At 41.4% G+C, this 16361-nt stretch overlaps 2 protein-coding genes and 1 pseudogene across 2 annotated transcripts in view; 1 reads left to right on the top strand and 2 right to left on the bottom strand.

Moving 5' to 3' along the window:
• The window catches only part of fgf18a (fibroblast growth factor 18a), a 97644-nt gene that overhangs the window by 3989 nt on the left and 77294 nt on the right, over positions 1–16361 (top strand). The gene's annotated exons all lie outside the window — the stretch shown is intronic.
• Positions 167–10062, bottom strand: LOC115568622 (protocadherin alpha-C2-like). The gene is made up of 3 exons (XM_030396120.1): positions 5860–10062; positions 3185–3220; positions 167–1990 (listed from the first exon to the last, which is right to left on the bottom strand). The coding sequence occupies exons 1-2, from the start codon at positions 8266–8268 to the stop codon at positions 3209–3211; spliced, it is 2421 nt and encodes an 806-aa protein (XP_030251980.1). The 5' UTR covers positions 8269–10062; the 3' UTR covers positions 167–1990; positions 3185–3208.
• Positions 167–16064, bottom strand: LOC115568618 (protocadherin alpha-C2-like; annotated as a pseudogene).

The following is a 16361-nucleotide window of genomic DNA, read 5'->3' as shown; positions in this document are numbered from 1 at the left end:
TCCACATCAGTTATGTTGCTAAGAAGGCGAGACAGGCATACTAATGTGGTTAAGTAGGCCTTTAACTTATTAACATACTTGTATTTGTATTTTACAAAAATGCTGCTGTCCCAATAAAAACTTGATACCACTTGATGCAAAAACTCAAGAGATTCAGAAGTCCATCTTTAGGTTTGCTGTTCAGTTTGTTATTTTGTATTTAATAGATCATACACACCGGACCATTGCATACAGTTAGCTCACATTACACAGGTTATTACATACTGCACCATCAAAGTACCACCGTACAAAAGCACTTACTGTATATGTTTGTCTGTAAAACATTTCAACTTTATACAGGTAATGCAATGTGAGCTGTGCTGAAGAGCTTGACTACATGATGTCTGAATATTTTACTGTCTCACGCACAAGTTGGCTCATAAATCTGATGGCACTGCTTTTGTTCACATTTAAAAGTTCAGTATTGGTATTGAAAAGAAAGGCATATTTATAGATGATATACTGTATATGTCATATCTGTATTTGTGTTGCATATGCAGATACTTAAAGTCAGTAATTAACATGAGCACAGCCTTAATTGGGCAAAATCAACCACAACTGTCATTTTAATATTATAAAGTAATTGCTAAGTCACCACGTTAACTTCTGACTTTTCAACTTGTTACACATCCTTAGGAGATACTAGGGAACATCCAGAGTTTGGCATTGAAAATAAAAAAAAGGTAAAAGTACGTGGTTATGTTTGTGATGTATGTACACTATTCATAAAGATATTAATCAATCCATTCTCAAAGACACACTGTGTTTATATGTGTTCAGTTCCATTCCCTAGTCTCACATTCTCCATCCAAGTGGACATAACATTCAAGCAGATTGCACATCTAAGTTTAAGCTGAATAATTTAATGAATCAATAAATGTGTCCCACTGCTGCCAGCCACTTCCATCTTGCCCAGGAACTAGGAGAAAAGGATGAGATTACAGATCTGTTGACCTTCTTGGAAGATCTCATGATTTTGGACAAAGGTTTTATACTGTTGTTCTTCACTGTAGTCAAATCAAAATGTAATCTTCCATCTTGTTTTAAAAAAAATACCAAACACTGAGGCATAGTTACAGAAAATTGTTCAATATCATAAAATATCCAAAGCTGTCAATACTTTGATTGATCCATGCAAAAACAACTGAAAGGCAGATACATAATAAAGCTAAAGGCCTCACTTTTATCCGTTTGTTGCACTGGTTAACATAATTAACTCTTAGCGCTCTCGTTTATATACTTAGGCCTAGTTCACATATAAAGCACAAAGTCAAGTACAAACATAAAACTACTAAAAGCTACATCACATTTATAAAATACTGACTCCCGTTTGTTTCATATGTTGAAATCGTAGGTTAGTGCTTTTCTGACATTTACTTAATTGTGCTGTTTCACTTCTTAGATAACTTGTATATTATACATTGAAGCTGTTATGGGGGCAGGACAAAGCACAGAGGTTCAAAATGATATCCAACATGTGTTTCATTTTTAGAGAGGGAAAACAGTCTCTTAAAGGCATTTTAACATTCCCGTGTTCACTCCAATAGTCCTTATTTGTGGCTTCTTTGAAAATCCATTTGTGTTGTCTTTTGTCCAGTCTGCTTCTTGGTAAATGTGAAAAAATTTTTGTATGGAGGTCTTGGAGTGTGGTTGAAGCCATGCAGTCTTATCATGCATATTGAATGGACAGAGAGGCGGTGTTGATTGGCTTTTCGTGTGCTTAAAGAAAGAGTGGGGGAGGGTCGTGTCATTGATTAGCCACCGTAGTCCGTTTGGTGTCATAGCGTGGCTACTTGTGAGGAGCAAGGATCAGACTGAGCAGGGTGGACATGGAGGGGGAGTTTTACGGGCAAGGGGTTTCTCCTCTCCTCTGGTTTCCTGTCAGCGTCAAATCCAGTACGCAGCTGAAGGTGTTGCCTTAGGCGGAACTGCCACTACTGGTGGTGGATGCCTGCCAACGAGACAAAGAGACAAATTAGACGAATCTGGGAACTAAGCACGACATGGACAGCCTTGTGACTGGCCAAACTGACATATCTCATGCAGCCGACGTCCGATCTCTCAGACAGGGGCTTCAGGCAGGGGGGCAGAGTGGGTGAAGGGGATCCTTCAACATGTAGTGGTGATGTGGCAGGGGGTCTATCTATGAATACCATGCTCCAAGATTATGTGAAGGAGGGTGGTTGCTAGGTAACTGGGTGACTGGTTTCACTTTGCGCCTCGCCTGCACAAAGAATTAGGTCATAATTCACACTACAGCAGACAGAAAATTCAAAAGTGTTAATCTGTGTCTGTGTGATGCCAGTAACACTAGAATTATAACCAACCCAATCATACGGATACAGCACAGTCCATTCCCTCCAATAAACATTCACAACTAACACACTCCTTATCTATTACTGATGGGTCAGTCAGGGGATGAACACAAATAATTAATCTTAACATGCACAGGATCCTTTTGAGAACATAGTGATTGAATTAAAGAAATGTCTTGAGATGTGTTAACAGCAAAAGCCAAATTGTGAAGAAAGCAAAGCTGGCAAATGGCAGCATTGTTAGTTGAAGTTTGTTTTCTTTTTAGACCTGTGATCAATAGATTCAGGTAGAGCAGCATGTTGACAGAGCCCAGGGATCAGATGTGTGACTCAGGGACTGATTATGCTCCACTCTCACTTTGTTCAGAAAAAGCAATGACTAGGACAGGAATAATGTTAAAATACGACTTCATCTGGATCAGCACATTTGATTGTCTGTTGGACTAAGCAACAGATAGACTATCTATTATCATTACCGTGGTCTCATGTCTCTATCCCCTTAAGTCAATCAAAATCGTTAGGGTGATACTTTTAGGCTCAGTCCAAAGTAGTGCTAATTACTGTACATAGATTATTCTAGTGGGCTTTAAGGATGAGACTGTAACAGTAGTATCAGTAACCAGAATGTAGATCATGAAGAGGTTAATTAAAAAGAATCTCCGTCTCCGAGAGAAATCAAATAAGGCAAAATAATAAAAGAAAGAAAAATCCAACCACTGAAAAGAAAACAAACACAAAAAAAAAAAAAAAAAAAAAATTCAAACACTGAGTTCTGTAACATCATTCATTAAAAAGGGCATCCGGGGCGGGGGAGTGAGACTCCTGCATACCTCCAGCTGCTGAGTGGACTTCCCTCATTTAGGGTACTTTAGAGCGGGGAGAAGAACAAAACAAGTAGTTCAATGGTCAGGTCATTGCAAGCAGAAAAGAAGGATTATTTGTGTATGCATCCTACGATCACAGAGGTGGTGCCGAGGCACTATGAATGAATCGTTATCTTTGAAAAATACCAACAAATATGCAAGTTAGTTTGATCCTTTATAACAGACACTGCAGCTTCATACAATCCAATCTATAAAAGTGGGTTAAAACATTTAGATATATATATTTTTTTTCAAGCAGCATACTTACCATCATAGATAGATAGATAGATAGATAGATAGATAGATAGATAGATAGATAGACAAATAGACAGATAGATAGATAGGTAAATACATACAGACAGACAGATATATTGATAGATCGGCATATTGTTATTATTGGCAGTTGGGCTCTTAATGGTATATTTTGTTGCTGCCTCTTGAATGAACAAGCAAAGGCAGATCATACAGCGATACATATATACAAGTCGAGCGACACAGAACTTTGTTGTTGTATTTGACGACAAGTCAGTGTGTTAAGTCGTCCCCCACGCACAAAAATTGAAACGAGTAATCATCTTTGGTGCAAAACATGAACAGAGAAAACATCAGAGGCATAGTAGGAATCACATTTCGTTCTGTGCTGTGAACCAACCCAACTTTCATACAGTTTATCTCATGATTTTGGACAAAGGTTTTATACTGTAGAAAATGGATTGGTCAATATCATAAAATAGCCAAAGCTGTCAATATTTTGATTGATCCATGCAAAAACAACTGAAAGGCAGATGCGTAATAAAGCTAAAGGCCTCACTTTTATCTGTTTGTTGTACTGGTTAACATAATTAACTCTTAGCGCTCTCATTTATATACTTAGGCCTAGTTCACATATAAAGCACAAAGTCAAGTACAAACATAAAACTTATATGGTTTTGGTGATTAGGCACACCTCTCCCCTGAAATCTATTTTCAGTTTAACCTCCAACCAGGATATTAGATTTACTTCATTTGAGGCTCTGGTTCTAAAATAATCTTCATAATGTGCAATGGCCTTGTCCAGGGAACAGGCTTTCTCCTGGTGGTAATCTACAGTCCTCAATACCCTTACTCCTTCTGTTGCAGACCTTGTGACTTCATATAAGATCCTAATTATTGAGGATTTCTATTTTCACTTGAATAAGCCTTCTGACCCTTTAAGTGAAGCTTTTTTCAGCTTGTTCATGAACCTACTCATTCCAGTGGTAACACTCTGGACTTGATCCTTTCCCACAAATTAGATGTGTCAGCCCTGAATGTCACTTCTGTCTCTTCTGCTGTGTCAGATCACTTTCATATTACATTTGAAACATCATTAGCCTGTCCTTGTACCGGTGACACAAATGTTTTTACTTCTGGTCATATCAGCCCGACAGTCATAACGACACTCAATTAAAATTTTCCTAGGGTCTTGGCTCCTTTTGCGACTGTGACAGAATCTGGGGAAAACTTCACTTATGAAGTCAACTCACTACTTGTTTATGTCCTTCTGTGGAACCTGTCTCTACCAAGACAATAGGACCAAAGAAATCTACTCCCTGGTTTACGGATGAAGCCCGAGATCTCTAGCATGCCTGTAGGATAATGGAACATGCGTGCCGAAAATCTTGGACGTTTTTTATCTTGCATGGTGTGATAGTGTAAGCGTGCTCTTAATGCTGCTAAAACAGCATATTTCTCCGGCCGAATAAGCAATAATATACACAACGCTAGATTTCGCTTCAACACCTTGGCTTAACTTATGTATCATCAATATTTGCAACTGTCAGTAACTTTTGATTTATTTTGTCAGTGTGCCTCACATCTTGCTTCAATTCTTCAGCCAAAACCTAAAGTTTGCAGAATTATTCAGGCTGATATAACAAGAAAGAGGGAGAGGGAAAGAGTAGGTTATTTATTGAATTACTTGTTGAACTAATTGAAACTATTTCAAGGTATCAGTAGAACCTAGAAGTGTTGGATGAAGGATTCTGATCCTTTACTTAAGTGAAGGTAACAATACTACAGTTTAAACATGCTCAGTTTAAAGTAAAATTCCTGCATTCAAAATGATATGAGTAAAAGTATACAGGTATTATCTGCAAAACATACTCACAGTATGCAAACTAAAAGTGGTCTCTATGCAAAACAGCCCATTTCAAATGATATCGTTTTCGAGTCTTCAGAGTCCAGAAACATTATTAGCCTGTCGAGCAACATGACAGAAAATTCTTCTGAACTTCAGGAGCTCGCTTGTTTGTTTAGTTGTTGGACAATTTACACATTTATCGTTCTTTTAGGTAGATGATAACCTGATGTAAATCTCAGCCCAACTTCAATGTGAGAACACCTGTGGGTGTATTTGGGACCTTTAATTTATAACAATGTGTCAGTGTTTTGTATCTTGAATGGTTTTGTGGCAGTTTTGTTTATACTTGTAATTTCTTGAGACAGCAGGTAACTATGTATGCGTAATAACTAAAACGAAGTGAAAAGAAGAGAACAAATTCTTAACCTGCTGACATAACAAGAGAACCACGATGACTACTATCATCACTTAAGAGTCTAACTGATGAATATTCAGGGAGTACATCTGTGTCGCATATGCTAAATAGATGTTTTTCCAATACCTGCAGAGTAGAAGCAGCTGAGTCACTAGTGTCTGTCAGCCCTGTCCCTCTCGGTAAACTGGACACGATGTATCTGGAGCCCTTTGGCACAGGCTGTCTGACCACCAGCTTCCCTTTCCTGGTCTCTGCTAGAAACAGACTGTACCAGTAGGCATCGTTGGACACCAGAGTGGAGTCTGCGATGGTGGAGTTCCTCTCACTGAGCACACTGTTCCTGCAGGGAGGAGCCGCTTTGCTGGGCTTGGGTTTCTGACATTTGAGCACGATGGTGACCAATATGGTAATGAGCAGGAGAAAAGACACGGAGCCCAGACCGATGACCAAATACAGGTTGAGGTCTGAGAAGATGTCGTATTCTAGAGGCACCTCAGTCAGGTCAGAGTAGGCCTTAACGGCAGTCTCCACTGTGGACAGCTTGATGGTGACTGTAGCAGAGAGAGCAGGCTGCCCGTTGTCCTTGGCGATAACAACCAGTCTCTGGTGGCGCGGATCTCTGTAACTGAACATCCTCATGGTCCGGATCTCTCCGTTGTATTGGTCCAGACTGAACAAGGTGGCGTCAGTCACCTGTAGAAACTGGTAGGTAATCCGAGAGTTGTGCACCGAGTCGGTGTCTAAGGCTATCACCTTGGCAACCAAAGAGCCTTTATCGGTGGATCTGGGGATCTTTTCCTCCACCACAGAGCCGTGTGCGCGCCACGGAGACACAATGACCGGAGCGTTGTCGTTCTGGTCCACAATGATGATGTGGACGGTGACGTTACTGCTGAGAGGAGGAGAGCCAGAGTCTCTGGCCTCGATGTGGAAAAGAAACTCCTTCTCGATCTCATAGTCAAAAGTTTTCAGTGCGTAAAGGTTCCCGTTCTCTGGATTGATGGAGAACAGCATGGACATGGAGGTGTTGGCTATCTCCTTCTCCAGGATGAAATAAACCAGATACTGGTTTTCATGGAGGTCAGGGTCAAACGCAGTGAGTGAGCTGAGCAGGGCCCCAGGTGCGTTATTCTCCATCACACGTATAGTATAAAACGACTGAGCGAACTGTGGAACATTGTCATTAACATCCAGCAGCTCTAACGTCATAGTCTCATTGTCAGATAAAGGAGGAGAACCTCTGTCTGTGACGGTGAACGTGACGTCATACTCTGGGACCTTCTCACGGTCTAACGGCTCTGACACCACTAATTCATAATAGTTATCAGAGGACTCCCTCAGTTTGAAAGGCATATTATCTGGAATATGAAGATCCACCACTCCATTGTCTCCTGAGTCTTTATCACTGACACTAACTACAGCTATCACTGTGTCTATAGGCACATTTTCTTTGACTGGACTCTGAAATGATTTAATGGATATTTCTGGATGATTATCATTCATATCTGTCACCTGTACTGTCAGTCTACACTGTCCAGATAAGGAGTTAGGCCCCTTGTCGCTGGCAATAACTTCCATTTCATAAATCTTAAAATCCTCATAATTGATCATCTCTCTCACTCTGATTTCACCATTTTCTGGGTTCAAGTTAAACATCTGCTGCGTTCTCTCTGATGTATACAAACTATATGAATAAACAATATCAGAGTTAGAGCCTTCATCTAAATCGGTAGCATTCAGTTTGATCACTAGACTGCCAATAGGAGAGTTTTCCATCACTTCTATGACGTATTTGTCTTTGTCAAATGAAGGGGCGTTGTCGTTCACATCGAGCACGCGAACAATTATACTGGCTGTACCTGTGCGCGTGGGGACTCCACCGTCCACTGCAGTCAGTATCAGATTATGAACAGCCTGCTTCTCTCTGTCTAAAGCCTTTTTCAGAATCAAATCAGCAAACTTTGACCCGTCTCTCCCGGTCTGAATCTCGAGTGCAAAATGCTCACTTGAGCTGAGATGGTAATCTTTAACAGAATTCGTCCCAACATCTGGATCTGCAGCATTATTCAGTGAGAATCTCTCTCCAACAGAGGTGGATTCAGAGATGTCTAAATGCATGGTTCCTCGGCGGAAGTGAGGGGCGTTATCATTAATATCCGTGATTTCCACCTCAATATTAAACATTCGCACTGGATTTTCAATTGTAGCGTCTAATTTAAGAAAGCAGTATGTAGTTGTCTTCGAAGGGCATAAAAACTCTCTGTCAATCTTTCCCAGAATGAACAGCTCTCCCGTGTCCTTGTTGATATCCAGATACTTTTTTTGGGCAACCACATCGATGCGCATCTTTCTTTCTTTGAGCGTCTTAACGTCTAACCCCAAATCAGCTGCCAAATTAGCAACAACAGATCCCTCCTCCATTTCTTCGGGGATAGAATAATGGGTGACGGTGGAGACCGTGTTCATGATAGCAGAGAGAAAGAGAAACGCGGAAACGTACCCCCTCACGTGCATCACTCTGATATGATGTGCCATCGCTCAGATTCCGTATGTTAATCCTTGAAATGTGCTGAAACGCGGATAAACAGTCCTCTGGTTGAAGTAACAAACGGAAGAACGGTCCTTCACGCTCAGCCCAAGTGTGACGCGCACGTAGCAGAATGTCTGGCTGTGCCTCCTCCAATAAACTCCCGTGAAAACGATGACCTCATCAGCGGGTGTGTTTTCGTGGAGAGCAGCGACGAAAGTAGTCCTGCAGAAGACTTTACAACTTTTTAGACAAAAAATAATAATTTCGTTTTACACGTAGACAGAGTGAGAATGGATTTTAATAACAGTTTGTGCTTGAATAAGTTTTTTGTGAAGTTTTCAACTCTGTTTTCTGAACTTGTATTCCCTGGCCGCGAGATGGAAGTCTGAAGACATGATAGACACTTTTCACTTTGATTCGATGATGTGTAATTGCATGTCTTTATAAACTTCATCTTTGTTTGTTCTTGTCACACCTGTACACGGTGATTGTAAATACATAAAACGTTTATGAGGGCAACGCATTTTCTTTTTATTCTACGAGTTTGACGCAGGGTCCGGGGATGTCAGTGAAACAATGCCACACATGATGAATAAAGTGACCGTGAATGCATCATCAATAATTGTTACTGCCAGTTACTTTTGATGTATGATGTCAGTGTGCCACACATCTTGCTTAATTTCTTTTTTTTTAAATAAAAATTAAAAAAACAACTAATATTTGCAGAATAATTCAGGCTGATATAACAAGAAAAATCTATTTATGAAAGGGGGAGAGTAGGTTATTTATTAAATTACTTATTGAAGTTCATGAAACTATTTCAAGATTTTAACTAGAAACTAGCAGTGTTGGATTAAATACCCGATCCTTTACTTAAGTGAAGGTAACAATACTACAATTTAAAAATACTCAGTTACAAGTACAAGTCCTGCATTCAAAATTATATGAGTAAAGGTATACAAGTATTTTATGTAAAACATTCTTACAGTATCAAAATTAAACGTTGTCTCTATGTATCACAGCCCATTTTCAGACAGTTAATTATTGAGTCTTCAAAGTCCAGAAAGATTAATAAATATTTTCATTTTTTTGTCACATGCATTGAATATAATAATTTGCAAACACACATTATTATCCTGTCGAGTAACATGATAAAAAAAAAAAATAACAAAAACTTTTGAAGTTCAGGAGCTCTCTTGTTAGTTTGTGGTAGGACAATTTACACATGTATCATTATTTTAAGTAGATGATAACCTGATATAAATCTAAGCACAGCTTCAACCTGAGAACACCTGTGGGTGTATTAGGGGCCTTTAATCTATAACAATGTATCAGTGTTTTCTATTTTGATTTAAAGTAGATAAATAAATGTAGTCAAGTCAAAAGAACAATGTTAACCTCTGAAATATAGTTAAGTAGGGATATAAAGAAGCATACAATTGGATATACTTGAGTATAGTAAAAGTACTGTACCTAAGAAAAATGTTCATTAATACATGATTGGTGTAAGTGTATTTTGTTTCTTTCCATCACTGGAAATGAACTGCCAGTGAGTGTAAGAAGACTTATCCAACATGTTAATGTCCACAGTTACCTTTATACTTGTGATGTCTGTCTCCTTTTGCGACAGTTGGTAACTATTTATGCGTAATAATTCAAAATAAGTAAAGGAGAGAGAACAAATTCTCAACCGCTGACATGACAAGAGAACCACAATGACTACTATGGTCACATAAGAGTGCAAGTGATGAATATTCATGATGTACATCTGTGTGACATATGCTAAATGGATGCTTTTCCAATACCTGCAGAGTAGAAGCAGCTGAGTCACTAGTGTCTGTCAGTCCTGTGCCTCTCGGTAAACTGGACACGATGTATCTGGAGCCCTTTGGCACAGGCTGTCTGACCACCAGCTTCCCTTTCCTGGTCTCTGCCAGAAACAGACTGTACCAGTAGGCATCGTTGGACACCAGAGTGGAGTCTGCGATGGTGGAGTTCCTCTCACTGAGCACACTGTTCCTGCAGGGAGGAGCCGCTTTGCTGGGCTTGGGTTTCTGACACTTGAGCACGATGGTGACCAATATGGTGATGAGCAGGAGAAAAGACACCGAGCCCAGACCGATGACCAAATACAGGTTGAGGTCTGAGAAGATGTCGTATTCTAGAGGCACCTCAGTCAGGTCAGAGTAGGCCTTAACAGCAGTCTCCACTGTGGACAGCTTGATGGTGACTGTAGCAGAGAGAGCAGGCTGCCCGTTGTCCTTGGCGATAACAACCAGTCTCTGGTGGCGCGGATCTCTGTAACTGAACATCCTCATGGTCCGGATCTCTCCGTTGTATTGGTCCAAACTGAACAAGGTGGCGTCAGTCACCTGTAGAAACTGGTAGGTAATCCGAGAGTTGTGCACCGAGTCGGTGTCTAAGGCTATCACCTTGGCAACCAGAGAGCCTTTATCAGTGGATCTGGGGATCTTTTCCTCCACCACAGAGCCGTGTGCGCGCCACGGAGACACGATGACCGGAGCGTTGTCGTTCTGGTCCACGATGATGATGTGGACGGTGACGTTACTGCTAAGTGGAGGAGAGCCAGAGTCTCTGGCCTCGATGTGGAAAAGAAACTCCTTCTCGATCTCATAGTCAAAAGTTTTCAGTGCATAAAGGTTCCCGTTCTCTGGATTGATGGAGAACAGCATGGACATGGAGGTGTTGGCTATCTCCTTCTCCAGGATGAAATAAACCAGATACTGGTTTTCATGGAGGTCAGGGTCAAACGCAGTGAGTGAGCTGAGCAAGGCCCCAGGTGCGTTATTCTCCATCACACGTATCGTATAAAACGACTGAGAGAACTGTGGAACATTGTCATTAACATCCAGCAGCTCTAACGTCATAGTCTCATTGTCAGATAAAGGAGGAGAACCTCTGTCTGTGACGGTGAACGTGACGTCATACTCTGGGACCTTCTCGCGGTCTAACGGCTCTGACACCACTAATTCATAATAGTTATCAGAGGACTCCCGCAGTTTGAAAGGCATGTTATCTGGAATATGAAGATCCACCACTCCATTGTCTCCTGAGTCTTTATCACTGACACTAACTACAGCTATCACTGTGTCTAATTGTATGTTCTCATTGACTGGACTCTGAAATGATTTAATAGATATTTCTGGGTGGTTGTCGTTCATGTCCTCTACGACAATTTTGAGCTTGCATTGTCCTGATAAACTATTGGCTCCCTTATCAGTGGCTAACACTTCCATATCATAAATCCTGAAATCTTCATAATTTAACACTCCTTTTACAGTAATCTCACCTGTGCTGGGGTTTAAATTGAACGTTTCTTGCGTTTTCTCCGATGTGTACAGACTATATGAATATATTAAATCAGAATTTGAACCCTCATCCAAATCTGTTGCATTGAGATGAACAACAAGGCTCCCGATAGGAGAATTTTCCATGACACTGACGTGGTAGCTCTCTTCCTCAAATGTCGGGGCGTTGTCATTTGTGTCTAAAACATGAACAATAATACTGGCGGTACCAGAACGAGACGGCACACCGCCATCAACAGCTGTCAATATTAAATGATGAACAGGCTGTCGCTCTCGGTCCAGAGTCTTTTTCAAAATTAAATCGGCAAATTTCGATCCATCTCTTCCAGTCTGAATTTCTATGGTGAAATAATCACTTTCGCTCAAGTGGTATGTTTTCACAGAGTTTGAACCAACGTCAGGGTCACCTGCATTGCTCACAGAAAAGCGTTCACCAACCTGCGTGGCCTCTGAAATATCTAAATCTATCGTGTCTCTTCTAAAATGTGGTGCATTGTCATTTATGTCCATTATCTCTAATTCGATATAAAATATCCTTTTGGGGTTTTCAATTATTGCTTCCATTTTCAGATAACACGATGTCTTAGCAGGACAGAGAGACTCCCTGTCAATTCGTTCAACAATGTACAGCTCCCCTGTTTCTTTGTTCACGTCCAGATATTTCCTGGTCGTTATGATTTCTATGCGCATCTTCCTTTCGACTAATTCTTTCACATCGAGTCCCAAATCTCCAGCCAAATTTGCGACGACAGAGCCTTCTTCAAGTTCCTCGGGGACAGAATAGTGTGTTACAGCTGACGTGGAACTGAAGGTGGCAATGAAAAGAAGAACTGCCGACACATACCTTTTCCAATATTCAGAACAGACAGAAGCCTCCATTGTTACCGCAGATATGTATGTTTCCTCGACGTAGTCTAAACCATTCCGTGTAGAATATAGTGGTAATATGAAGCTTCAGTCAAATTCCGAGACGAGGTTTAAATACATTCACTGAAAAATCCCCCAAATCCAAAATCATTCAGCACCAGGAGCTGTTCAGCCGCTCTTCTTTCTGTTTCAGTTAAACGAAGACTGTCATGGCGATCATGATGTCACACAAGTTTGTATGACTGGGGAACAGCGACGCTGCGTGCAAGAAACAGACCCACTCATTATTGAATAATGAATACCTAAATTAGGCGTCCACCTCAGCCATAACACGTTATATTTTTAATGTTTGTTTGTTGTTCTGCTTTATTATGATAGTGGAGATAAAAGAAAGACCGGGAGCCGCAGCACCAGCCATGTAACGTTTGTCAATGCATTAGATACATTCGTTTTCACCGTCTTACTTTTTTTTTTCTTAGGTCGGCAAGATGTAATTGTTTCGTATCTGCTTCATCATCTCTTCCGTGGGTTGTAACATGTTTTAACACGGTAATAATCAAATTATGTTCTTCCATCGAAAAGCATTTAACGGCTATTTATTATAAGCTGATTCCATTTCATTTCCCCTTGCTATACTACAGGACTAGTGACACGGTGAAAACCTCCGAATAACACATTTTGACGTACGGGAGTGAAAATTGTAGTTTTTCAGAACTTCAGCGTGGTTCATATGAAATGATTTATTCGCACAGTACGGTATCTATTTATATGTAGGTAAATGCCATGAGTTTTACTATTCCAATTAAGATGAAATCAAACACAGTCAGATAAATGAGAGGAAATAGGCGTAGGCCTGTCTGAGATGATTTGTTAAAAAGTTGCAAGGCTTACAGACGAGACACTTTTCAAAAGATAATTGCAAATTCCAGAGTCCTATATTGGTATGTAAAAAGTGGTCATTAATAAATTGCATAGCTCGCACAAGTTATTGCTGAAGATACAGTGGTGCAGTAGCAAAATATTCTCACCTGCAGAGTAGACGCAGCTGAGTCACTAGTGTCTGTCAGTCCCGTGCCTCTTGGTAAACTGGACACGATGTATCTGGAGCCCTTTGGCACAGGCTGTCTGACCACCAGCTTCCCTTTCCTGGTCTCTGCTAGAAACAGACTGTACCAGTAGGCATCGTTGGACACCAGAGTGGAGTCTGCGATGGTGGAGTTCCTCTCACTGAGCACACTGTTCCTGCAGGGAGGAGCCGCTTTGCTGGGCTTGGGTTTCTGACACTTGAGCACGATGGTGACCAATATGGTGATGAGCAGGAGAAAAGACACCGAGCCCAGACCGATGACCAAATACAGGTTGAGGTCTGAGAAGATGTCGTATTCTAGAGGCACCTCAGTCAGGTCAGAGTAGGCCTTAACAGCAGTCTCCACTGTGGACAGCTTGATGGTGACTGTAGCAGAGAGAGCAGGCTGCCCGTTGTCCTTGGCGATAACAACCAGTCTCTGGTGGCGCGGATCTCTGTAACTGAAACATCCTCATGGTCCGGATCTCTCCGTTGTATTGGTCCAGACTGAACAAGGTGGCGTCAGTCACCTGTAGAAACTGGTAGGTAATCCGAGAGTTGTGCACCGAGTCGGTGTCTAAGGCTATCACCTTGGCAACCAGAGAGCCTTTATCGGTGGATCTGGGGATCTTTTCCTCCACCACAGAGCCGTGTGCGCGCCACGGAGACACGATGACCGGAGCGTTGTCGTTCTGGTCCACGATGATGATGTGGACGGTGACGTTACTGCTGAGAGGAGGAGAGCCAGAGTCTCTGGCCTCGATGTGGAAAAGAAACTCCTTCTCGATCTCATAGTCAAAAGTTTTCAGTGCGTAAAGGTTCCCGTTCTCTGGATTGATGGAGAACAGCATGGACATGGAGGTGTTGGCTATCTCCTTCTCCAGGATGAAATAAACCAGATACTGGTTTTCATGGAGGTCAGGGTCAAACGCAGTGAGTGAGCTGAGCAGGGCCCCAGGTGCGTTATTCTCCATCACACGTATAGTATAAAACGACTGAGCGAACTGTGGAACATTGTCATTAACATCCAGCAGCTCTAACGTCATAGTCTCATTGTCAGATAAAGGAGGAGAACCTCTGTCTGTTACGGTGAACGTGACGTCATACTCTGAGACCTTCTCGCGGTCTAACGGCTCTGACACCACTAATTCATAATAGTTATCAGAGGACTCCCTCAGTTTGAAAGGCATATTATCTGGAATATGAAGATCCACCACTCCATTGTCTCCTGAGTCTTTATCACTGACACTAACTACAGCTATCACTGTGTCTATTGGCACATTTTCTTTGACCGGACTCTGAAATGATTTGATGGATATTTCTGGATGATTATCATTCATATCTGTCACTTGTACTGTCAGTCTACACTGTCCAGATAAGGAGTTAGGCCCCTTGTCGCTGGCAATAACTTCCATTTCATAAATCTTAAAATCCTCATAATTGATCATCTCTCTCACTCTGATATCACCATTTTCTGGGTTCAAGTTAAACATCTGCTGCGTTCTTTCTGATGTATACAAACTATATGAATAAACAATATCAGAGTTAGAGCCTTCATCTAAATCAGAAGCATTCAGTTTGATCACCAGGCTGCCAATCGGAGAGTTTTCCATCACTTCTATGACGTATTTGTCTTTGTCAAATGAAGGGGCGTTGTCGTTGACATCGAGCACGCGAACAATTATACTGGCTGTACCTGTGCGCGTGGGGACTCCACCGTCCACTGCAGTCAGTATCAGATTATGAACAGCCTGCTTCTCTCTGTCTAAAGCCTTTTTCAGAATCAAATCAGCAAACTTTGACCCGTCTCTCCCGGTCTGAATTTCAATGTCAAAATGCTCATTTTCACTAAGATGATAGTTTTTTACTGAGTTAGAACCAAAATCGGGATCTATAGCATTGGTTAGTGAAAAACGCTCCGCTGGGGAGGTCGATTCGGATATGTCTAAATGCATTGTATCTCTACGAAAATGCGGCGCATTGTCATTAATGTCCATTATCTCAACTTCAATATTGAATAATCGAATGGGGTTTTCAATGGTTACATCCATTTTCAAAAAGCACGATGGATTCTTGCTGTTGCAAAGATATTCCCGGTCAATCTTCTCAGCAACGAATAGCTCTCCCGTTTCTTTGTTAATCTCAAGATACCTCTTATTAGCAATGACGTCCAGTCTTATTTTACGGCGGCTCAGGGTTTTTGCATCCAGACCCAAATCCGATGCCAGGTTAGCAACCACAGATCCCTGCTCCATCTCTTCGGGGACTGAGTAGTGTGTAACAGCAGATGTAGTAGAGAAGGCTGCACATAACAACAGAAACAGCGAGACATACCATCTCCAAAATCGGTAACGGGATTTAAAATCCATGATCATGCGTTTGTGGTTGTCGGAAATATGAAGCTCTACCAGTTCCCAGATGTGATATATCAGTTCCGAAGCAGCGCCACCGCATGAAAATCCTCAAACGAGTGATAATATTGTAATCTCGGGTTTCTTGAAAAGGGAGCAGTCCAGAAATGGCTGATCTGTTCTTTCCACCGGTATCTGGCCACGGTTGCGTCACAAAGACGTATTTCTTGGTGGTAAAGAGCGACGCTCTGTGTCCTATGTGGCTGTCACCAGCTGCAATCGAGCATTTTAGGCTGCAATGCTTATATTTGTAAATTATCATTTGATTTCCAATTAAAGTGACGAAAACAGTTATGTACGAATCATAGTTTGTGCCGTTAAATTCGTCTGTACACGTGCGTGCTGAGCAAGATGATGAAGTAACAGCATGGTTAAAGCCCGGATTAACACACTGGTGATCAGAAATTAAACGAGGTGACGTAATA

This window comes from Sparus aurata, chromosome 18, assembly GCF_900880675.1.
Source record: "Sparus aurata chromosome 18, fSpaAur1.1, whole genome shotgun sequence".
Lineage (NCBI taxonomy): Eukaryota > Metazoa > Chordata > Actinopteri > Spariformes > Sparidae > Sparus > Sparus aurata.
The sequence above is the reverse complement of the archived record's forward strand: the minus strand, read 5'-3'. Positions and strand labels throughout refer to the sequence as shown.